The 25,415-nt window shown below is 39.3% G+C and overlaps 1 protein-coding gene across 1 annotated transcript in view; it reads left to right on the top strand.

Annotated features, from left to right (window-relative positions):
* Window positions 1-25,415, top strand: part of dnah5l (dynein, axonemal, heavy chain 5 like) — a gene marked incomplete at its 5' end in the record, with an annotated part of 132,302 nt that overhangs the window by 10,694 nt on the left and 96,193 nt on the right. Inside the window, 13 exon segments of the mRNA XM_080417549.1 lie at window positions 13,442-13,608; window positions 14,109-14,228; window positions 14,645-14,750; window positions 16,258-16,353; window positions 17,089-17,187; window positions 17,365-17,544; window positions 17,766-17,855; window positions 18,181-18,276; window positions 18,359-18,495; window positions 19,285-19,436; window positions 20,435-20,606; window positions 20,804-20,891; window positions 22,261-22,384. Coding sequence (XP_080273675.1) covers window positions 13,442-13,608; window positions 14,109-14,228; window positions 14,645-14,750; window positions 16,258-16,353; window positions 17,089-17,187; window positions 17,365-17,544; window positions 17,766-17,855; window positions 18,181-18,276; window positions 18,359-18,495; window positions 19,285-19,436; window positions 20,435-20,606; window positions 20,804-20,891; window positions 22,261-22,384 — 1,627 coding nt within the window.

Genomic DNA, 25,415 nt, shown 5'->3' with positions numbered 1-25,415 from the left:
GTCCAAGAATGATTTCACTAGGTATGGCTAACCCCCAGGTTTCACCTTATTTCTGAGGTGCTGGGGGCTTAATAAATTAGATTAGATTAGATTCCTAATTGTATGGCCATGGTAAGCAAAGCAAAGCAAAGTTTGTTGTTTACCCAGGGTGTTGGACTAAGTTAACACTTATTTACAGCCAGGCCCTGCATGGAAGCCTTGCTCAAGGGCTATTCAGCGGTGATTCATGATTGATGTGATGAATTGGGGAATCGAACTAGGGACCTTCCGGTATCAAGGCCGCCCCTCTAACCACTAGGCCACCGCTGCCACTTACGGTTTTCCAGTTCACTCTACCCTGCTACTCTACCCCTGAGCCACTGCCGCCTCTTAAAGAAATGACCTCGATGGGGTCCATTACAAGTCCAAAGTCAATTACAAAGGAAAGCATAGCATTAAATAGTGGATAAATAGACAGAAATGATCTGTTAGTCTAAAACTCTGTCTAGAATTTAACTTCTAATAATGGTAGGGTTAAACAACTAATGTATATCGATGTATTTTTGATATCATCCTAGAAAGAAAAAAAATCTACCTTGTTATAGGCTACTTATTGGGGAAAGTTACCCTCCTTGTAAAGAACTTGTGATTACTCACCCCGGAGTATGTTAAATCGTCATGATGTAAAAACTGTTTTATGCTTTTTTTTTTCTAAGTAATTTAGTTATTTAATCTCTCTAACTGTATTATACCGTCCAAGATCGACACAGCAACCAAAACATCAATACCACTATAGCATATACAATTTTAAACCCAAAAACAAAATACACGATGCCATGACTAAACCATAACAAAACAATGTCAATACTACTGTACATTGCCAGACCAGCTACACGTTTTGCAGAACACAGCTTTACATCCCCAGTACACCATCAAAAACAAATCAACCACACAAAATGTCCCAATATCATGTAGCTAATGTTAATTATTAGTGACAATATAGTATAGAAGGGTTTGTATTTTACAGTAGTCACCATTTTGTATCATTAGAGATATTTGCTAGTTTATTAAAACACGGATATAAGCTATAAGCATTCAATCATGTAGATGTACATATCATAGTTAAAAATAAATAAATAAACTGTTTTTTCCGCACACAAATACTGCTTCGGTGTAAATCTCTGACAAAAACTATTGACAACAACAACAACACAGTATGTTAGTAAAATGACCTTAACCCTTTTCGCCTCTCACCCATCCCCCTCAATCTTTCCTCTTTCCTCTCCTCTCTCCAATCCTCTGTCAATCTTTCTCCTCTCTCACCCCTTCACACATAATCTATCTCACCTCTCGCTCACATTATCTTCTCACATAATTTCTCTATTTTCTAAGTCATAACACGTACACTCGTACCTGTCAAAATACTTCAAAAACGTACTGATCATGTCACACCAGATTTGGCATATAATAGCTGGGGTATGTACACTATATAATGTGCATACTAGTTTAAAACCTGTAAGACTGATCAGCCAAGGTATTTCCAGATTTGAAAACCTATGTTTTTTAGCAACTATAGATTTACAATTACATTAAATCCTACAACCAATTAGAATTGGCTAGGTCAGTATATGGTGTACAGGTTGTTGTTTTACTGTGATCCTCTGGATTTGTAGATATTTGATCAAAAACATCTATTTCTAATGGTCACCGATGGCCAGTAAAGTGGCTTCTCTTAACATCTCATTCCAATCCTCTGTCAATCTTTCTCCTCTCTTGCCCCTTCACACATAATCTCTCTCACCTATCGCTCACATTATCTTCTCACATAATTTCTCTCACCTATCGCTCACATTATCTTCTCACATAATTTCTCTATTTTCTAAGTCATAACACGTACACTCGTACCTGTCAAAATACTTCAAAAAAAAAAACATACTGATCATGTCCACACCAGATTTGATACAAACAAGGGGTTTGAACTCGTTCTCATGCTATGCAACAAAATGTGGAAATCCCCTACCAGAAGGAGTAAAGGAGTACAAAACCCTATACTCACTTTCAAAAAAAAGGAGGTTGCAATTCCAAAACTGGTCCCTGTCAAAGTCTTAACCTAATAATAATCGTGATCATTGGATGCTATACCATAAATAATGGTCATTTATACGCTGTAAAATGTAAAAGGTTAGTAAAGTAAGGGTTAATATTCACTATATGTATACTACTTGTGAACTTAGTTTGAGAACATTCTGAATGTGACTTGAATTGTAACTTTAATAACCATGCATACACCGAATGAAATAGAAATAAGGGGTTATAATCAGTGTCTAACAATTGGACGCTAGACAATATCTGCAAAAGCTGTTTATTATTATTATTATTATTGCTATTAGGTAGAATACATGCAACTATCTCTACAATGGCTTCTAAATATATATAATAATATAGTAAAACCCAATGTAGGTTATACTGTTGACAGATGACAGGCTGGTCATTACTCAGCCATGTACTCTTTTAATCCATGGTTTTCAAAAATCTAAATTATAATTTTGAAGTTTAGGTTAGATAAAGCTTAATGTTACACCAGAACATCTCCTAATAAATATATATTCTATTACATGACTTTAACGCTGACAAAAACTCTAACAATACTGTAACGCTAACATACTGTGAGTCTAACATGTTTTATCAAACTACTTTTGTGTGCATGCCTGCGCACACTCAGGGGTTGATGATACACTCATTTGAAAATATATATATATATTATGTTATGAACCTTGTTGTTTTACTGTAATCCTATGTATTTTTTTTTTTTTGATATTTTATCAAAAAACATATTTCTAGTGGTCAGTGTTGGCTTCTCTTAACACCTGTCTCTCACACCCATTCTCTTTTCCTCTCATCCCTCTAACCCTAACCCTCTTTTTTCCTCTCTCCCCTTTAACCCTAACCCTCTTTTTTCCTCTCACCCCTTTAACCTTAACCCTCTCGCCTCTAACCCTTTTCTCTTTTCCTCTCTTTAACCCTAACCCTCTTTTTTCCTCTCTCCCCTTTAACCTTAACCCTCTCGCCTCTAACCCATTCTCTTTTCCTCTCTTTAACCCTAACCCTCTTTTTTCCTCTCTCCCCTTTAACCTTAACCCTCTCGCCTCTAACCCATTCTCTTTTCCTCTCTTTCATTGCTAACCCATTCTCTTTTCCTCTCTTCCCTCTAACCTTAACCCTCTTAGTCTCTTCCCCAAAACCCTTTCTCTTACCACCCTTCTCTCTTTAGCCCTTCTCTCACACAATTTTTTCATTTTATTTTTTTCACACCGCATATAATCTATGTTTTGTGTGTATAATCTCTATCTAACCTATATTGAGGAAAATATATTACACTGATGTATAACAAATTCTTGAATACGTACGAATATGTGTAACATAATTTTGTACTACATGTATTCTTCTGAACACTTTGTGAAATAAATGTCCAATAATTGTCAATTCAAAATGATTTTCTAGTTAGAAGACAGATAGTTAGAAGATATACCATGATGATAGTATCAATATGGATTTGTTTAGATCCATCCATATGGTATTGGTATGTTTTAACATTGTACTAGTATCATGTATGACATTAATACTGTCTGATTCTGAGGCAATGTTTTTTAACATTATACTAGTATCATGTGTGACATTTAGAATCTAACCTATTTTTACCAAAATCTGTAACTATATTTCACTTTTATAATCCAACCAGACTTTTAATGTGCTATACATGTGTATATCTGAAAATGTATTACTTAAGAATTTAGATTGAACACCTTGTGAAAACAGCTGAATTGTAACTTTTTTCCTCTCTCCCCTTTAACCTTAACCCTCTCGCCTCTAACCCATTCTCTTTTCCTCTCTTTCATTGCTAACCCATTCTCTTTTCCTCTCTTCCCTCTAACCTTAACCCTCTTAGTCTCTTCCCCAAAACCCTTTCTCTTACCACCCTTCTCTCTTTAGCCCTTCTCTCACACAATTTTTTCATTTTATTTTTTTCACACCGCATATAATCTATGTTTTGTGTGTATAATCTCTATCTAACCTATATTGAGGAAAATATATTACACTGATGTATAACAAATTCTTGAATACGTACGAATATGTGTAACATAATTTTGTACTACATGTATTCTTCTGAACACTTTGTGAAATAAATGTCCAATAATTGTCAATTCAAAATGATTTTCTAGTTAGAAGACAGATAGTTAGAAGATATACCATGATGATAGTATCAATATGGATTTGTTTAGATCCATCCATATGGTATTGGTATGTTTTAACATTGTACTAGTATCATGTATGACATTAATACTGTCTGATTCTGAGGCAATGTTTTTTAACATTATACTAGTATCATGTGTGACATTTAGAATCTAACCTATTTTTACCAAAATCTGTAACTATATTTCACTTTTATAATCCAACCAGACTTTTAATGTGCTATACATGTGTATATCTGAAAATGTATTACTTAAGAATTTAGATTGAACACCTTGTGAAAACAGCTGAATTGTAACTTTTTTCCTCTCTCGCCTCGAACCCTTTCTCTTTCTCATCTCTTCCTTGCTAACCCTTTTGTTCTCCCTTTCCTCCCTCTAATCCATTCACCCACAATCTTTGTCTCTTTCTCTTTCTCTCTCCCTTCTCTCACCCATTCTCAGCAATCTTTCCTCTTTCCTCTCTTCTCTAACATCCTTTCTCGTTCTCTCTCCCTTCTCTCACCCCATTCCCTACAATCTTTCCTCTTTTCCTCTCTTAGTCTATTCCATCTCACACACCCCATTCTCACACAAACCATAATGTACGTATTTTCTCTCTTTTTTCTCCCTCAAAACCATAACCAGTAAACCCTCCAGTAATGGCTGATACGATATTGGTCAAGTAATACGCCATATGACAATAAAGTTGATTATGATTCTATATACATTTACCAGTACTAACGGTAAATGCCTGAAACACCTTCAAACTAATGCACTCCAGATCACCCCATGGATACAGTATTATATACCTATGAACCAATAATTACCGCTACTCTATGTCTAAAACTCAAGTAAGATGTTTCTGCTCTAACAGACTGCTAAGTGTTAGGGGTGTTTTTAGTTCATTATTGAAGTTTCAACATTGACATGTGAATCTTGCATACCTGCATACCCTAAGATGAAAATTGTTAATAAAAGATAAACCTTATTCTAAAACAAAACTATTTGTCTATAGTATTTTATATCCGTGTGTAACATCAATACTGTCATTTAGAAATCTTACCTATTTTTTACCAAATAACTGTAACTTGTGACAATAATAATAATACATTCATAGAAGTTATAATCCAACCAAACTTCTAAAGTTCTACTATTAATATTGGTCAGTTGTTGGTATACATATGCTATAGATATATGCAGTAAAAGGAAATATTGATACATTTTTCAGATATACAAATGTATCACTCGTGAACTTAGTATGAAGAAAATATTTTTTTGAAAAAAGCAGTTGAATTGTAACTTTTATAGCATAGCTAAGTAAAAGATTTGTAAATCATTGAGTCTGATTCCGAGTCAAAATAGCAAGTATTACGCACACCCCACCCACCTACACTCTAACGGAGCTCCTCCTCCTCGTTTTACACAATATAAGAGACTCTCGATTTTCCTTATTCAAAAAAAAAATGGAGGGATCTGCGGAAGTATCAGAAGAGACCCTCTCTAACGCACACCCCACCGGCGTATTACTTGACCAATATCGTATCAGCCATTACTGGAGGGTTTACTGGTTATGGTTTTGAGGGAGAAAAAAGAGAGAAAATACGTACATTATGGTTTGTGTGAGAATGGGGTGTGTGAGATGGAATAGACTAAGAGAGGAAAAGAGGAAAGATTGTAGGGAATGGGGTGAGAGAAGGGAGAGAGAACGAGAAAGGATGTTAGAGAAGAGAGGAAAGAGGAAAGATTGCTGAGAATGGGTGAGAGAAGGGAGAGAGAAAGAGAAAGAGACAAAGATTGTGGGTGAATGGATTAGAGGGAGGAAAGGGAGAACAAAAGGGTTAGCAAGGAAGAGATGAGAAAGAGAAAGGGTTCGAGGCGAGAGAGGAAAAAAGTTACAATTCAGCTGTTTTCACAAGGTGTTCAATCTAAATTCTTAAGTAATACATTTTCAGATATACACATGTATAGCACATTAAAAGTCTGGTTGGATTATAAAAGTGAAATATAGTTACAGATTTTGGTAAAAATAGGTTAGATTCTAAATGTCACACATGATACTAGTATAATGTTAAAAAACATTGCCTCAGAATCAGACAGTATTAATGTCATACATGATACTAGTACAATGTTAAAACATACCAATACCATATGGATGGATCTAAACAAATCCATATTGATACTATCATCATGGTATATCTTCTAACTATCTGTCTTCTAACTAGAAAATCATTTTGAATTGACAATTATTGGACATTTATTTCACAAAGTGTTCAGAAGAATACATGTAGTACAAAATTATGTTACACATATTCGTACGTATTCAAGAATTTGTTATACATCAGTGTAATATATTTTCCTCAATATAGGTTAGATAGAGATTATACACACAAAACATAGATTATATGCGGTGTGAAAAAAATAAAATGAAAAAATTGTGTGAGAGAAGGGCTAAAGAGAGAAGGGTGGTAAGAGAAAGGGTTTTGGGGAAGAGACTAAGAGGGTTAAGGTTAGAGGGAAGAGAGGAAAAGAGAATGGGTTAGCAATGAAAGAGAGGAAAAGAGAATGGGTTAGAGGCGAGAGGGTTAAGGTTAAAGGGGAGAGAGGAAAAAAGAGGGTTAGGGTTAAAGAGAGGAAAAGAGAATGGGTTAGAGGCGAGAGGGTTAAGGTTAAAGGGGAGAGAGGAAAAAAGAGGGTTAGGGTTAAAGAGAGGAAAAGAGAAAAGGGTTAGAGGCGAGAGGGTTAAGGTTAAAGGGGTGAGAGGAAAAAAGAGGGTTAGGGTTAAAGGGGAGAGAGGAAAAAAGAGGGTTAGGGTTAGAGGGATGAGAGGAAAAGAGAATGGGTGTGAGAGACAGGTGTTAAGAGAAGCCAACACTGACCACTAGAAATATGTTTTTTGATAAAATATCAAAAAAAAAAAAATACATAGGATTACAGTAAAACAACAAGGTTCATAACATAATATATATATATATTTTCAAATGAGTGTATCATCAACCCCTGAGTGTGCGCAGGCATGCACACAAAAGTAGTTTGATAAAACATGTTAGACTCACAGTATGTTAGCGTTACAGTATTGTTAGAGTTTTTGTCAGCGTTAAAGTCATGTAATAGAATATATATTTATTAGGAGATGTTCTGGTGTAACATTAAGCTTTATCTAACCTAAACTTCAAAATTATAATTTAGATTTTTGAAAACCATGGATTAAAAGAGTACATGGCTGAGTAATGACCAGCCTGTCATCTGTCAACAGTATAACCTACATTGGGTTTTACTATATTATTATATATATTTAGAAGCCATTGTAGAGATAGTTGCATGTATTCTACCTAATAGCAATAATAATAATAATAATAAACAGCTTTTGCAGATATTGTCTAGCGTCCAATTGTTAGACACTGATTATAACCCCTTATTTCTATTTCATTCGGTGTATGCATGGTTATTAAAGTTACAATTCAAGTCACATTCAGAATGTTCTCAAACTAAGTTCACAAGTAGTATACATATAGTGAATATTAACCCTTACTTTACTAACCTTTTACATTTTACAGCGTATAAATGACCATTATTTATGGTATAGCATCCAATGATCACGATTATTATTAGGTTAAGACTTTGACAGGGACCAGTTTTGGAATTGCAACCTCCTTTTTTTTGAAAGTGAGTATAGGGTTTTGTACTCCTTTACTCCTTCTGGTAGGGGATTTCCACATTTTGTTGCATAGCATGAGAACGAGTTCAAACCCCTTGTTTGTATCAAATCTGGTGTGGACATGATCAGTATGTTTTTTTTTTTGAAGTATTTTGACAGGTACGAGTGTACGTGTTATGACTTAGAAAATAGAGAAATTATGTGAGAAGATAATGTGAGCGATAGGTGAGAGAAATTATGTGAGAAGATAATGTGAGCGATAGGTGAGAGAGATTATGTGTGAAGGGGCAAGAGAGGAGAAAGATTGACAGAGGATTGGAATGAGATGTTAAGAGAAGCCACTTTACTGGCCATCGGTGACCATTAGAAATAGATGTTTTTGATCAAATATCTACAAATCCAGAGGATCACAGTAAAACAACAACCTGTACACCATATACTGACCTAGCCAATTCTAATTGGTTGTAGGATTTAATGTAATTGTAAATCTATAGTTGCTAAAAAACATAGGTTTTCAAATCTGGAAATACCTTGGCTGATCAGTCTTACAGGTTTTAAACTAGTATGCACATTATATAGTGTACATACCCCAGCTATTATATGCCAAATCTGGTGTGACATGATCAGTACGTTTTTGAAGTATTTTGACAGGTACGAGTGTACGTGTTATGACTTAGAAAATAGAGAAATTATGTGAGAAGATAATGTGAGCGAGAGGTGAGATAGATTATGTGTGAAGGGGTGAGAGAGGAGAAAGATTGACAGAGGATTGGAGAGAGGAGAGGAAAGAGGAAAGATTGAGGGGGATGGGTGAGAGGCGAAAAGGGTTAAGGTCATTTTACTAACATACTGTGTTGTTGTTGTTGTCAATAGTTTTTGTCAGAGATTTACACCGAAGCAGTATTTGTGTGCGGAAAAAACAGTTTATTTATTTATTTTTAACTATGATATGTACATCTACATGATTGAATGCTTATAGCTTATATCCGTGTTTTAATAAACTAGCAAATATCTCTAATGATACAAAATGGTGACTACTGTAAAATACAAACCCTTCTATACTATATTGTCACTAATAATTAACATTAGCTACATGATATTGGGACATTTTGTGTGGTTGATTTGTTTTTGATGGTGTACTGGGGATGTAAAGCTGTGTTCTGCAAAACGTGTAGCTGGTCTGGCAATGTACAGTAGTATTGACATTGTTTTGTTATGGTTTAGTCATGGCATCGTGTATTTTGTTTTTGGGTTTAAAATTGTATATGCTATAGTGGTATTGATGTTTTGGTTGCTGTGTCGATCTTGGACGGTATAATACAGTTAGAGAGATTAAATAACTAAATTACTTAGAAAAAAAAAAGCATAAAACAGTTTTTACATCATGACGATTTAACATACTCCGGGGTGAGTAATCACAAGTTCTTTACAAGGAGGGTAACTTTCCCCAATAAGTAGCCTATAACAAGGTAGATTTTTTTTCTTTCTAGGATGATATCAAAAATACATCGATATACATTAGTTGTTTAACCCTACCATTATTAGAAGTTAAATTCTAGACAGAGTTTTAGACTAACAGATCATTTCTGTCTATTTATCCACTATTTAATGCTATGCTTTCCTTTGTAATTGACTTTGGACTTGTAATGGACCCCATCGAGGTCATTTCTTTAAGAGGCGGCAGTGGCTCAGGGGTAGAGTAGCAGGGTAGAGTGAACTGGAAAACCGTAAGTGGCAGCGGTGGCCTAGTGGTTAGAGGGGCGGCCTTGATACCGGAAGGTCCCTAGTTCGATTCCCCAATTCATCACATCAATCATGAATCACCGCTGAATAGCCCTTGAGCAAGGCTTCCATGCAGGGCCTGGCTGTAAATAAGTGTTAACTTAGTCCAACACCCTGGGTAAACAACAAACTTTGCTTTGCTTTGCTTACCATGGCCATACAATTAGGAATCTAATCTAATCTAATTTATTAAGCCCCCAGCACCTCAGAAATAAGGTGAAACCTGGGGGTTAGCCATACCTAGTGAAATCATTCTTGGACACTACATTAGAATGCCTTACAATAAGTGCATTCAACATAGGCAGGGAACGAAAACTACTAGTCACCCGAAGTCGTAAGTACATTATTTTCTAAAAGGTTATTTTTCAAATAACCAAGTGTTTTCAATAATGCTATAGTGGTGTACACTCCACTCTATCTACATTCTCTCTCAAACTCAAATAATTATAGTTTTGTAAAAGAAATCACTAGATGGATCAGCTCTACAATACCTACAGCTCCACTATAACATTTGTCTAAACCATTAAGGGAAGGGGGATTTGATCACTAGCATTTCATATCATACTATTTGGCACCCCTATCTGCACATTATATCATGACGATAGAAATGTACAGCTAACACCTGGTATGACACCCAGAATGGTAGGCATTAGAGCACCCTGTTTATTTTTTCATCACCCTGGAATCACATGGGTATTGTTAGAGTTCAGTCATGTGAAAGTTAAAGTAATGTCAGAATTATAGTTATGCTAGATGTCCCCCCATAATGAACAAAGACATGTTCAAATTGACATAGAAAACGTACTATATAATGGGGAGAATTGGGTGTGAACAGAATATCTTTTACAAGCCGGCATTAGTGTTCAAAAATGATTTTAATGTATCTATGTGCTTATAATAACGGTATAACAGTTTAAAGTTGTTATGAGGCTTTGGGGGTACAAATTGTACAACATTTGTGTGGAAATACAGAGTAAAAACCCCTCAAAACTGTACGTAGGTACAGTACTTGAGTAAATATACTTGATAGCCATATAACTAGATCAAACAGACAGACAGACAGATAGACAGACAGACAGACAGACAGACAGACAGATAGAAGGACAGACAGATAGACAGATAGATAGACAGATAGACCTATAGACGGATAGACAGATAGACAGATAGCTAGATAGAAGGACAGATCGCAAATTAACCATATGTCACCATCCCCCGTTACCAACTCTCCATCATTTAACTGTGGACCCCCTGGAACCCCCTCACCCCTCATGTACCCCCGGATGGATCTTTAATCATTTTACACTCTCAATAGTTAAATTATTGTTCTACATCTACATTACTTCATTAAAGAATTGTTATTTTGATCAACCTTAACCCTAACCCTTGTAGATAGGCTATTTTTTGGTCTGAAATGTATAATGGAAGGTTGAATTGGTTAATATCATAATGGCAGATTAGACAGAGAAGGGAGAAAAAAGAGAATTAGATAGATAAAAGAGAAAGAGTACATTAATTAATACATTAATTAATGAATAAATTAAATAATAATTGGATTAAAAAAAACATTATTTATTTTTTTGATCAAACATAACCCTAAACATAATCCCATAATCCCATCATCACATGGTGATTCGACGGGTCGGACATAGCGGTAGAGAGAGAGAGAGATAGACAGATAGACAGATAGATAGATAGATAGATAGATAGATAGATAGATGCTAGCGTGGGAACTTGTCACTCATTGAGAATACATGGGCCATAGGCCCCGGACCTGTGGACCATAAAATACTAGTTCTGTCTTTACTAACACCACTTGAGCTCAAAATACATTGACAAAACACCAGCTGTAGGTCATAAAGTAATAAAGTCCAGAACGAGATCACAACTCACAAGCATACACACATGAATCCTTGTACACATGTACACACAGGCATACAGCTTTCTACTATGGCGATGTAAACGTATGTTTTCTCATGCCAATAATGCCCCTTTGAATTGAATTGAGAAACGGGTGACTGCTGTGCTGATGACATGTTGGGCAACTCCTTTGCCAGTAGGTGTGAAAACCCAATGGATGGGGTGAGAACAATGATGGAGGGAGGGAGGGGGGTAATGGAATCCCCCTCTCATAGTTTTTATTACAAAAACCCTTGTCTCATTGACCTTGTAGATTTGCTATTTTCATATAATTTTTACATTTTTGTATAATTATAACCATTATAACATAGGTTTCATGAAATGTGTTCATGAAATGTGTTACATAGAGTTAATGATTAAATCAAATACACTGTCTCCCTGTTTGCAGTTGTGGGCCTCTGAGAGAACAATGCTCAAAAAACACCTCAGGTGTGAAAATGCCTCTGTCAGAGGAACCACAGACCATGTCCCTAGGTACTTCCACCCATTGGTTGGATATAATCACCCAGCATGCAATTGTGAACTTTGGGCATGTTTGGGCTTAATAAGTTAGTTTTGAAAACAAATATATTGTTTAGGATAATGCATGGTGTCCCATTAAGGTTTTATCTAACGTAACAAAACATTAGAAGAGTGATAATGTGGTAAATTTTGGTATATTATTTTTAAAACCATGGGGTATAATGTTTGAGCATAGTGTCTAACCATATCCTCTCTTCCAATTACCTCAACTTGAGTCCTGTGCTTAGAATCCCCCTGTGGCGGGGATCAGTCAGACTCCAACTTTAATCACTCTCATCGCTACGGCAGTTGTTTTAATGTTATTAATGTTCTTAAATAGTTTAGAATAGTAGAATAGTAAAAAATAAGCCTATGATATGACAAGTGAAGTATGTATGGTAAATTCTGATAGACCTATGTATGCCTGCAGTACCACTGATGACCATTTAGTCCCTATATCATGGTATTTTATATTTACACCCCGATGATTTAAATTCTGATAGACATATGCATGCCTGCAGTACCACTGATGACCATTTAGTCCCCATATCATTATATTTTGTATTTATGCCCTAATGATTTAAATTCTGCAGTACCACTATTTACCATTATCCATCCCAGAGATTAATTACGATCCCCTACATCCAGTAGCTGTCATAAGAACGGAGGGGTTCACTCTATGATCATCACACAATCACGGATCACCCATACGAAGTTGTCGCACACATAGAATTACAGATCTACAGTATAAGGGGCCATAGGCCCCGGACCCCCTGGTTAAACTAAAGACTGAGAAATAACCAGGTGTCAGCTGTTAGCTAACATTTGACAGGTGTCAATTGGAAAAGGCTACAGCTGTCAGCTGTGAACTGCCAAGGCTGGAGATACAGTGACCACCCTGATTAATATGGAGAAGAGACAGAGAAGAGATAGAAAAAAGAGAAAAAAGAGAATTAGATTGAAAAAGAGAGGATTTAAGAATGCATTAATTAATGAACGAATTAAATTCTAAATATACCTATTCGGATTAAATCTATTTATAATGATGTTATTAATAGAAAGGCTATTTTTATGTATATATTAATAGATATATATATATAGATTAATATAAATAGAAATGTGCGCAACAGCGCCAACTATTCCCCCAGTGGCCATTAGGGTGTAATGATATGCCCCATTAAGGATACTACTGTTATCACCTAACCCATAAGAACAAAGACATGTACAGTAAGGGGCGGGTTCCTTTACCTTCAGTCACACTAACTTTTGTTTCATTGTTTGTTTCTCTCTTCATTGTTTGTCCTCTCTCTCTCTGTCTCTCTCTCTCTCTCTCTCTCTCTTGCTGTCTGTGTGTCTCTCTCAGTGGTCGGTGTTGCAGTATGTGTGGGGTGTGCTGAACAGCATCAGTCTCATCCACAGTGTGTCTCAGTACTACAACAACTCAGAGAGGATGACCTCACTCTTCCTGAAGGTGACCAATCAGATGATTACTATCTGCAAGAGCTACCTGAGAGAGGGCGTGGCCAAGGTGTGGGACCATAGCAGGTAGGCGCGCACACACATAAACGCAAGCATACAAGCACGCATGTGTTTGCTCAGTAACAGGGGTCTCTCCAGCTAAAAATATTTGTTCATGTTTTACACATCATCTTTTCTATAACTTTTGTGTCGTAGCACAGTGTGTTGTGAGCTACTTTTGGCTAACATTCCCCTCAGAATAGATTCAAATTCAAAAATTCAAAAATTTATAAAATAAATTAAAAAGCTTTCCTATCACATAAGATTTGGTGTCCCCCCTGCAGTAACTCTGAGGAACTCATGCCACCTGAACTGTTGCGTCCCTATTCTGGACATGTTATAATAGGTCAATATCACCTTTAATGGATGATAACCTGTGTGTGTGTGTGTGTGTGTGTGTGTGTGTGTGTGTGTGTGTGTGTGTGTGTGTGTGTGTGTGTGTGTGTGTGTGTGTGTGTGTGTGTGTGTGTGTGTGTGTGTGTGTGTGTGTGTGTGTGTGTGTGTGTGTGTGTCATTTGTTTTGTAAGGCCGGTGTTGATCCAGCGTATCTCAGAGTGTGTTCAGCTGAACGTGGAGTATCAACAAAGTTTCCAAAACATCAAACAGAAACTCAGACAGAATCCAAACGAGCCACAGTTTGACTTCAGGTACACACACACACACACACAAACACACACACACACACACACACACACACACACACACACACACACACACACACACACACACACACACACACACACACACACACACACACACACACACACACACACACACACACACACACACACACACACACGTTACACACACATAGACACAGCATGTGAAGCGAAACCAGTGCTCCTCAAAACAACAGGTCTGGGGTTCTGTTGGGATTTTTTTACTTGCAATCGGCAGCAGGTGCCGATTGCATGTAAACAAAAAACAAATAAATGGTCTATTACATCCCTTCAATGAGGTGACCAAGGGCCTGGTGCTGGCCGTGATGCTGAACCCTCTCTTCACCTCTCTGTCCACGTCGGTCATTGACACTAAAATGTGTGTGTGTGCGTGTGTATGACAGTGAGAACTACATCTTTGGGAAGTTTGACTCCTTCTGCAGAAGACTGGAGAAGATCTCGAACATGGCTTCTGTTCTGGAGAACCTGGCATCTCTGCAGCACATGAAGGTCAGCCCTCAGTGCTCTGAACTTCCAACTCACACATGTCGCGTGTGTGCAGTCAGGACGCCTGAGTTGCTATAGTTTTGAAATATTCATTACTTTTTATTCTGTTTTTTTTTTTTCCAGCTTGGTGATTATGTGCTGTTTAGTTTTGGTTTCATGAGTTTCCTGTGTTAATCTTCCCGTGTTCCCTTGTTAATCCCTTCAACAAATCTCCACCCAATTGGCGTCATTCAATCCTTCCTTGAATCTTTGGCTTTTAACCCGTTCAATCCAGGAACGCATCTTTGCCATTTTAAGATTTCTTTGGCTATTAAAAAATAGCAGATATACAAGCTCTTAGCGCGGCATCGAGTGCCGCCCTACGAGCTTGTAGATCTGCTATTTTTGAAAAATCTTGAAAATGCGTGCAAATTAAAAATACTTTTTTTAAAGTGAACATTTTGTAGAATATTTTGTCCCATGGACCCCCAGAAGCAAAGATTATGTTCGCTTAAAAAATATATGTCCAATCCACTTTATTTATAAAGCACATTTTAAAACTTGTTCAGGGTTAACAAAGTGCTGTACAGAGAAAACCAAATACACTGGGAAAGTTAAAAAAAACACAGAGACAAAGCTAAACACAGAAGCAAAAACATAAACAAACAAAGCAAAATAAACAACAGAAAGAAACACATCACTGAAAATATGACGCAGACGTGTCAACAGACAGTGAGACAAAACGTAGACCACCGAAACACTCAAACAGGGTCAAACGCCGAAGCATAAAGGTGGGACTTAAGGCGAGATTTAAAAGTATCGATGGTGGGGGCCAGTTTAATATGGGAGGGGAGCGCATTCCATAGAATGGGGGCTGCTACCGAGAAGGCTCGGTCACCTCTGGTTTTCAGATTTGAATTTGGGACCTCAAGTTTCAACTGGCCCGCAGACCGTAGTGACCTTGGTGGGTTATACACCTCTAGGAGTTCAGATAAATACTGAGGTGCCAGGCCATTCAGTGATTTAAAAACAAACAATAAAATCTTAAAATCAATTCTGAAGCGAACTGGGAGCCAGTGAAGTGAAGCCAGAATTGGTGTAATGTGGTCACGCTTGCGGGTCCCCGTTAGGAGACGTGCCGCAGCGTTTTGGACTAGCTGTAAACGTGCAATGGAGCCTTTGTTTAAGCCAACATAAATGTGTATATGTATTCATAGATTTGCACAAAATTGTTCAAGATTTTAAAAAAAAATAGCAGATCTACAAATATGAGCTTGGATATCTGCTATTTGTGTATAGCCAAAGTATAAAATAATGGTTAAAGTGGTTAAAATCTAAAATGACACAGTTGCGTTCCCGGATTGAATGGGTTAATTTTTACTCGTGAAGTTCTTGTTGCCTTTTTACCTTTAGTTTAATCAAGCTAGCTCCTATACTGTAGCTCCTTTAGAATACGTGAAGGAAGATTCAATGGACACATTGAACTGGATTAGAATTTGAATGGTTGAAATGCTTGTGATCTGAATGTGAGGTGGAGGGTGCGGAGAAGATCTACGTCCGCTACCAGAACATCGTCTCCACCACAAAGGCCAGGACCTACGACATCCTGGACCACCGCAAGCTGGAGGTCAGTGCTGCTCTTATTTCATATTGTCTCTGTCGGGGTGGAAACCTCATATGTTCAAAACTGTTACTTTTCAATATTCAACTTCAAAGACAGCAAAAGTAGCAGATCTGCAAGCTCGAAACACGTCGCTTTGCGACGTGTTTCGAGCTTGCAGATCTGCTACTTTTGATACTTTTGTGTTAGGCTATGCTGTAGTATGATCACGTCGTAGCTCGTAGGGCATTAATTTATGAGAAAACACAAAAAGTTATAATATGGAGTTAAGAGGTTTCTACCCGACAATATCGACATACATCAGTGCTTCTCAAAAGTTTTCATATCAAGGACTCCCAAATTAATTAACCCCCCATACAAGATTGGTGTTCAAAATTCAAAAATACTCCATGTATAATGTGTATATATATTTTTTTAATAAAAAAAAAAGCTGATCTACAAGCTCACAATGTGCCACTTTGCGACACTTTGCGAGCTTGTAGATCGGCTCTTTGCCGATGTATATATACAGTACAGCCTGGAAACAAGAGGAATCTGCCAGAGCTAAAACTAAAATAAAACAGCTCTGCGTGATTATAGTCTGCACCATGTCAGGCTATAATACAGTACGGTTAAAGTGGTTCAGCTCATTGTCATACTATATTAGCAAAACCCCCTCAATGACCGTTTGCGTGTGTGCGTGTGTGCGTGTGTGCGTGTGTGTGTGTGTGCGCGCGTGTGTGTGCGTGTGCGTGCCTGTAGTTTGACAGTGACTATGCAGACTTCCAGGTTCAGATCCAGACCGTTCTGCAGTCGGTTCAGAGCCTGCTGGACTCCAACCTCCAACATCACTGTTTCTCTGTTAGTTTATAAAACTGTTATTTATTCTCCAACATCACTGTTTTTCTGTTAGTTTATAAAACTGTTATTTATTCTCCAACATCACTGTTTCTCTGTTAGTTAGTTTATAAACTACTGAACTAATATCAACACTACTACTCCTCAGTACTAAGTGCAGTATGTGTGTGTCCTGGTCAGACGGTGAGCATGCTGGAGGTGTTGGCGGTGTTTGAAGACGGACTGGGGAGACAGCTGGAGCTGGAGCTGAGAGACAGGTACCTGTCTGTCCTCCTGCACTACGGCAGAGAGATGGACGCCGTCAGGAAGACCTACCTGAGACACAGATACAACCCCCCCATCCCCCGCAACGCACCCCCCGTAAGCCTGTCTATCTGTCTGTCTGTCTGTCTGTCTGTCTGTCTGTCTGTCTGTCTGTCTGTCTGTCTGTCTGTCTGCCTGTCTGTCTGTCTGTCTGTCTGTCTGTCTGTCTGTCTGTCTGTCTGTCTGTCTGTCTGTCTGTCTGTCTGTCTGTCTGTCTGTCTGTCTGTCTGTCTGTCTGTCTGTCTCACTCATGTCTCATGTGTCTGTCTGCGTGTCAGGTGTCAGGTATGATCTTGTGGTCTCGTCAGCTGTACAGGAAGATAGAAGCTCCTATGTTGATCCTGAAGAGCAAACTGGACCTGTTGAAGGTAGGCCTACATGATGTGGTCCTGATGGACATAAAAAGTTGAAATATGGAGATACAAGGTTTCTGGTCGACAGCAACGTTATACTGGGCAGCTTCCAGTATGAATGTGCAGTGTTATTATTTTTGTAACAGGTAATTACTGAAAAATAGTTATTATTTTATCTTGTCTGTCTGTCTGTCTGTCTGTCTGTCTGTCTGTCTGTCTGTCTGTCTGTCTGTCTGTCTGTCTGTCTGTCTGTCTGTCTGTCTGTCTGTCTGTCTGTCAGGGGGCGGAGCTGTCTAAGGTGGTCAGGTGTTACAACAGGCTGGGTTGTGTGTTGTTGCAGCACGAGATGTTGCTCCACACCGCGTGGACGCACACGGTGCACAAGCACATGCACACACCCAACACCCCTCTGCTGGTCCGACACACACACACCAAGGTGAGAGGGAGGACGTAGAGATGGATGGATACTGTAGGTGGACAGACGGATAACATCTTCACGTGTGTGTCTTTCCCAGGAGGTGCTGGTGAACTTTGACCCCATGCTGTTGGAGACGTTCCAGGAGGTCCGGTGTCTGGTCAGAATGGACCTGTCCGTCCCAAAGGTCATCGGGGACATGACCTCGAGGGAACCTCAACTCAAAGCCCTCTACAACCAGTGAGAAACCTTATGGTCCACTTTGTGTGTCCTTCTATTTAGTCCACTTGTTCCTACATCGGCTACTTGAAAATTGCCGATCAGCGCGTTGCAATGCCCGTTGTGATGGAACACGTTGTGAGCTTGTAGACCTGCTATTTTCCAAAAATCTCGAATAAAAAATGCGATATTTAAACTTTAGCAACTTGTTTCTCCTTATCATTATGAATTTGTATGTTTCTCTACTTTTCTCAACTGTGTCTCTACTAATTGTTGTCTGTTGTCACTAGTCTTCATGTATCTCTGCTTGTTTTCATTTATTTCTACATGTTTTTATGTGTCCCTAGTTGTCTCTGCTTACTTGTCTCCACTTGTTTTCATTTATCTCTGCTTGTCTTAATTTATTCCTACCTGTTTCTATTTGTCTCTAATTGTCTCAGCTTATCGATACATGTCTCTACTTGTCTCTAGTTATCTCTGCTTGTCTCAATTTATTTCTACTTGTTTATATTTGGCTCTGCTTATCTCTACTTAGCTCCATTTATCTCAGCTTGTCCCAATTTATGTATACTTGTCTCTACTTGTCTCTATTATTTTTCTCTCCTTGTCTCTGATCGTCTCTAGCTCGCCTTGTCTTGCCTCGTCTCCACTTGTCTCCACGTATCTCTACTTGTCTCTATTTATCTCTGCTCGTCAATACATTTCTGTGTGTCTCTGTTATTTCTCTCTACTAGTCTCTACTTATCTATGATAGTCTCTACATATCGGTGCTTGTCTCTACTGATCTCTGTGGGTGTGTGTCCTCTCCAGGCTGCAGGAGTTGCTCCAGGCGTATGGTTCAGCAGTGGCCAGGATCCCTGCCGTTCTCTCCCCACTGATGGAGCCTTTCTTCGGGCAGGTGGAGGACAGTCTGTCCCCTGGACTCACCACCTACTGCTGGAGCTCCATCAACACACAGCCCTGTGAGAGAGAAAGAGACTATAAGGATGATCATATATCTGATACCTAAAATACAAATGAACAAGCTACACTATGTAGCTTGTTTTGTGAATAAACTGTTATTTTTGACCAATCTGTACAATAGAGCAGTGGTTCTCCAACCTTTTCATGTCAAGGACCCCCTGAAATATACATTGAAATATATTTGGGCGCGTTTTTTTTTTCCTTTTTTTTTATCTTGAAAGTATTGTAAAAATTGGAATCATTGGAATCATTTTACTTATTTTTTTTTCACAAATCTTCTCTTCTGGGGGTCCCCATGTCAAAAGCATTTTCAGATGGGGTTCCGTGGCCAAATACATGTCAATTTGGGGGTCCTTGACATGAAAAAAGTTTAAAGATGGGGTGCCATGATATTTTTCAACCCTAAAACCTGATCATAAGGTATTATTATTATGTAAGGATTTTTTTCAAAAAAAAAAAGTGTACAGTAAGTGTTAAAATGTTGTTTTTATGTGGACACGCCTCCAGTTCATTAAGTATACCTGGTTCTCACCTTAGCACCTCCTCCACCACCTTAGCACCACCCACCTGTCCTAGTCCCTCCTCCTCCTCATGCCCACACCTGTTGTGTTATGATAATGAGGGGGAGGGTATGGCTTTGTGATGTCACTAAAGCGCTGTTTCTCTATTGGCACGTTTGACCCTCAAGGTTTCAGCCTCCAGGAAGAAACTCCAAATAGTCAGAGAAGACATAAAACACCATAAAAACACCACCGGGGGGCTTAATGAAGTTCTATCAACCTCATAGACACATGAAAAACAGAAAAAGTGCAAAAACATGGCACCAGCTCTTTAAGAACCACTGTGCTAGGGTTCATGTCGTTAAACCAAATCAAACTAAATCTTGTGTTTGCTTTCTGTTTGTCTGTCTCTCTGCCTGTCTCTGTCCATCCGTCCGTTCGTCCGTCCGTCTGTCTGCCAGTCATAGACAGTGTGCATGTGTCTGTGAGGACGCTAGCGGAGGTGTCCAAGGCGTCCATGGACAGGTTGGAGTGTGGCGTGGAGCGTCTCCTGGCGTCCATGGCGTACTGCCGGCTGCTGGAGCTTCCCGTCCAGCCGCCTGTCTGTCCTCCGGACCTCCTGCAGAGAACAGAGACACATGTGAAGACGGCAGCCGAGACGCTCAGCCGGTAGACACAGTGTTTCCACTCTTTGTACTGTTTCTGGTCAGCTCTATGACTATGTGTACTTTACTGTGTGTGTGTGTGTGTGTGTGTGTGTGTGTGTGTGTGTGTGTGTGTGTGTGTGTGTGTGTGTGTGTGTGTGTGTGTGTGTGTGTGTGTGTGTGTGTGTGTGTGTGTGTGTGTGTGCGCGCGCGCGTGTGCAGTCACAGTCAGCAGGTAGAGAGGAGTGTTTATGAGCTGATTGAAGATCTGAAGAGAAAGATGAAGCCAGAAGACACAGTTAACCTGGAGGTACACATGCACGCACAAGGGAGGTCGCGTTAGTGTGGTAATTGCCGTAAGAAAAAGAAAAAAGGGGGGGACTTTTTATGCAGATGAACCCATTTTGAAAAGGGGGGTGGGCACTTACTGCCAGGCAAATCTATATTGCCGAATACAGCCCGCCCCCTTTAATTTCTGTATTCTAAATCAGTGGTGTCAAATAGTGCTGGCAACGTGTCTTTGAGGCTGTTTGGAGTTGGCATAGCCGTTTTTATTAATTTATCAATCACCTGGTCTGAGAAAAGGGGGTTGGACAGTTCCTGGCAAGCAAATCTGTATTGCTGAATACAGTCCAAATGTATAGATTTGAAACACACACACACACACACGCACACGCACACACACACACACACACACACACACACACGCACACACACACACACACACACACACACACACACACACACACACACACAGTTTAACAATTTATTTATGTCCACACACAGGGAAAGCATACAGGGACACAAATATTTTAGGTGCAGTAAAGGTTACATTTACAAACTCATGGATATGTCCTCATGATACAAGACGCATGTCACTTAGCACTCCAAGTAGCGGCGGCTCCGCCACATATGGCAGCAGAGACAGCACAATACTTTGTCAGCCTATCTGCCATGTCTTTGGGCATCCCTCCCAAGTTGTTCGAAACCCTCCAACAACCAGTCTGTGGGTATAATGTTAATGTCCCTGGCTGGATCACCAGAGGAAACAAACTGCTTAGTCTTGCACTGCTGCTTGGTGTTAAAAGCGCTCTCTGTAGTTGTTCTCATGGGCCTGGAGGTCCACCCGTTGCTATTCCGACAGCGGACGGACATACCACTGGAAGGCCGCTGGAAAGGGGCGCCGATATTTGTCAGCTCTATTGGGTGCGCTACCTGGCACTCGCGCGCTTGAAAATTTTCGGTTTCTGGGCGGATATTTTACTTTTTTGGGGGGGTTTTGTAACTTTAATTCGGTTAATTCAGTTTATTTGCCTGCTTGGTGAAGACAAAGCCTGGAGCCGGCAAAACATAAACAAATGGGAGCGCGCTGCGAGCACGAGCGTGCGGCTGCGCGCTGCGAGTATGAGCGCACGGCTGCGCGCCCCCCTCGCCCACTGGGTGCTCGTCATTTCGCCTGGGTGCTTTAGCCCGAGGCACTCGCAGTATCGGCGCCCTTGCCGCCGGGTCTATTGCCTCTCTTCCCGGTAGCTGTTCACGGGAAGGAGGGGCCGTCAGGTAGCGTCCACCGGTGAGCAGTGCCTTCTTGGATGCAAGCTACATAGTCAGAAATTGCAAACACACACACACGTGACGTGAAACAAATTTCACTTCTCTTCTTTTTTCTACTCTCCTCTCAGGGGTCCTATCAGTGTCTCCATCCAGACTCCAAGCAGAAGACTCGCTGTCAGTCATGTCTTCCTTGTCGATTCTTCAACCTGATTGGTCAACTCTGTCAGAGGAACACTGAGGCGCTGGTCAAAGGTCAGACTCTCCTGAATTAATATTGACAGTTAAATGATGAGAGAGAGAGGGAGTGAGAGAAAGAGAGTCCTAGGCAGTAACCAGACCAATGCTGGGAAGGGGAACCTGATTGACACATCACAAAGCAACACGTTGTCAGTGCAATAAATGTGGGGCAAGCTCATAATGTGGACGCTGCATGCTGCGTTTTCTACGTGTTCATCAATAAGCTAATGCAGTGGTTCTCAAACTTTTCACGGACCCCCAAATTCAGAATGATCAGGGAAGTGTGAAGAGGCCGGCTGTCTTATCTGTATAGAATTGAACCAAATCTAATTAAACCCATACAATCCGGAAACGCATCTGTGTCATTTTAGATTTCTTTGGCTAATAAAAAAGTGCAGATCTACAAGCTCATAGCGCGGCACTTGGTGCCGTGCTATGAGCTTGTAGATCTGCATTTTATTTTTTATTGTGAACATTTTTGCAAATCTTTGAATATATATGATAGGTCTGCCTTGTATCTACTTTATCAATCGATAATTGCTTGTATGTGGGACATTTTGAATAAGCCCAATCATACAACTTTTCTTATTATGAGGTATTGTGCAACTCAAATCTGGTGTCAAGCTGTCGCCTTTCACCTAGAAGTCAGGCCTTTCTGGGCTTGTGTTTTTGAGCTAAAAGAGCACATCTGAAACTACAAGGTCACAGATTATCTCTTAACGAAGGCAATAACACCTCCTTTGACCATCTGTGACAACTGGACAACAGATTACGCATGGCACCGTCATATCGCCCTCTCGTCTCAGCCTATATGGATTCGCTCAACGACTGACCTGTCATAACCAGTGGTGGAAAAAGTACTCAAATTGTTTACTTAAGTAAAAGTATCAATACTGCAATGTAGAAATACTCTGTTAGAAGCAGTCCGAAATTCAAAATTTACTTGAGTAAAAGTACAACGGTATTGGTATCAAAATGTAAGTAAAGTACCAAAAGTAGAAAGTACTCATTATGCAGATATCCACAAGCTCACAATGCGTCGCATCGCAATGCATTGTGAACTTATAGATCGGCTATTTTCAAAAGATAGGGCTGAAGTGGGTAATGTATGTTTTGTAATAATAATCAAAAAGTAACTAGTAACTAAGCTTTTCAAATAATTTTAGTGGAGTAAAAGTATAATGGATTGCTTATTATATATCTACAAGCTCATAACGCGTCACATTGTAGACCGGCTGTATGTGGTTACTGTAGGTGTTGTATTAATAATTAAATCTGCAAAGTAACAAGTAACTAAAGCTGTCATATTATGCTGTAATTGTAATAGAGTAGAAGTAACACAAATGAAAAGTAAAGTAAAAGTACCTCAAAATTGTACTGTGCATTGCAATCACTTGTATTGGTACTTGAGTAAATGTAAATAGTTACTTTTCAGCACCATTGAGGAGCCAATGACTGACAGGCTAGGTATCACCAGGTGCACTGATTGCTAGAGTGCAGAGGGACATGGGTTGATATTAATGGTCTTAACTCAAAATGTATATATCACACAGCTTAGATTTATTTTTATTAAATCGGAGTGTGATGTCAAAAAAAATCTCTAGGGTAAAAGTTGCACGTTCATATAATGTCAATGTATATTGTTTCTTATGTTTGGTCTTGTGTCTTGTGTAGCTCAGTTGGAAGAGCTCTTGACTCTGAACCGCAAGGTCATGGGATCGAGTCCTGGCAAAAGCGACACAGCATATGAGTAATTTAGTTCCCTGGTGTATAGAGCATTGTGACAGGTATAGACTCATGTGTTTGTTAATGTTGCTACCCTTTAAATGGCCATGGCCAATAACGTGGCATCGGGCGCTTAAAGTTAAATATTTGAAAAAAACTACACATTATTTCAAAGAAAAAGCCACCAGGCCACTAATGAGTTGTGAGTGAAGACAGGTGTGATTGGTGATGAGTGAGAGCAGGTGAGAGGGGTGGATCCAATCCATGGGAATAGGGGGAAGGTTGCTGACTAGATGACTCTTTTCTACACCCACCCTCACTAACCTTAACCTCAGTAAAACAACGACCTAACCTCAAGAAACACTATTTGTAAAACTAAGAATTCCAAATGATGATCACCTCAACGCATTGTTGGGGACAGGGATCGAACCAGCAACCTATGGATTCGCAGGCTGCCTCTCTTCTCATTGAGCTAGAGTGTGGCCTCCCTAATGGTGTCTGTTGATTTTTTTCCGTCCGTTATGAACCAAGCCCCTGTTTCGCTAACTACTCTAGATCACTGGTTCACAAAACATTTACCAATAAAGTTTTTTTTGTCTTCTCGGAATGGAAACTAGTGAAAATAGTCGATCTACAAGCTCACAACGCGTTGCTATCTGAAAAGTTGTGAGATTGTAGATGGCTATTTTCACAAGAAAGTATGTCATACATAAAAAACAACTACTCTCAAATGAGCATTTCACGTTATCTTTAACAATTGCACATGTATTCATTGATACAGTCATGTTTTGTGCAATGCAATTATAATGATGTCTGCATGAGGTGGGAGTCAAACCGGCGACCCTGTGGTTTCAAGGCAGATGATTAAGCAATCAAGCCATTGGACCAGACATGAAGTGGTGAAAAAGGAGCTGACACATTTGACACAGTTTCACGCAAATTGCTCAGAAATCCTGGGTTTAAATGTTTTTCAAACTGCTCAATATGGCGTAAAATCTAAGGGCGGAGCTTACTGGTCAAAGTGATAGATGTGTTCCTTATGAGTCAAGGCACATGTGTAAGCAAGTTTCACGGCTGTCGGCCAAACGAGGCATGACTTTTGCCTGTTTAAAGTTAGCATTTTTAAAAAATTGCTATAGCGCCCCCCTTTGACCAATTGGAGTAAGATTGGTTTCAGTGATACTTGGAATGACCCTCTACATTATTGCAAGTTTCAAACAAATGTGAGTCTGCATGTTTGTCGTGTTAGGGGCAGACGAATAATTTTCATAAAACTGCAATATTCATTGGCTTATAAAAGCTTAACGTTTTCACTTATGGA

Source organism: Gymnoscopelus braueri, assembly GCF_963280865.1.
Source record: "Gymnoscopelus braueri genome assembly, chromosome: 21".
Classification (NCBI taxonomy): Eukaryota; Metazoa; Chordata; class Actinopteri; order Myctophiformes; family Myctophidae; genus Gymnoscopelus; species Gymnoscopelus braueri.
The sequence above is the reverse complement of the archived record's forward strand: the minus strand, read 5'-3'. Positions and strand labels throughout refer to the sequence as shown.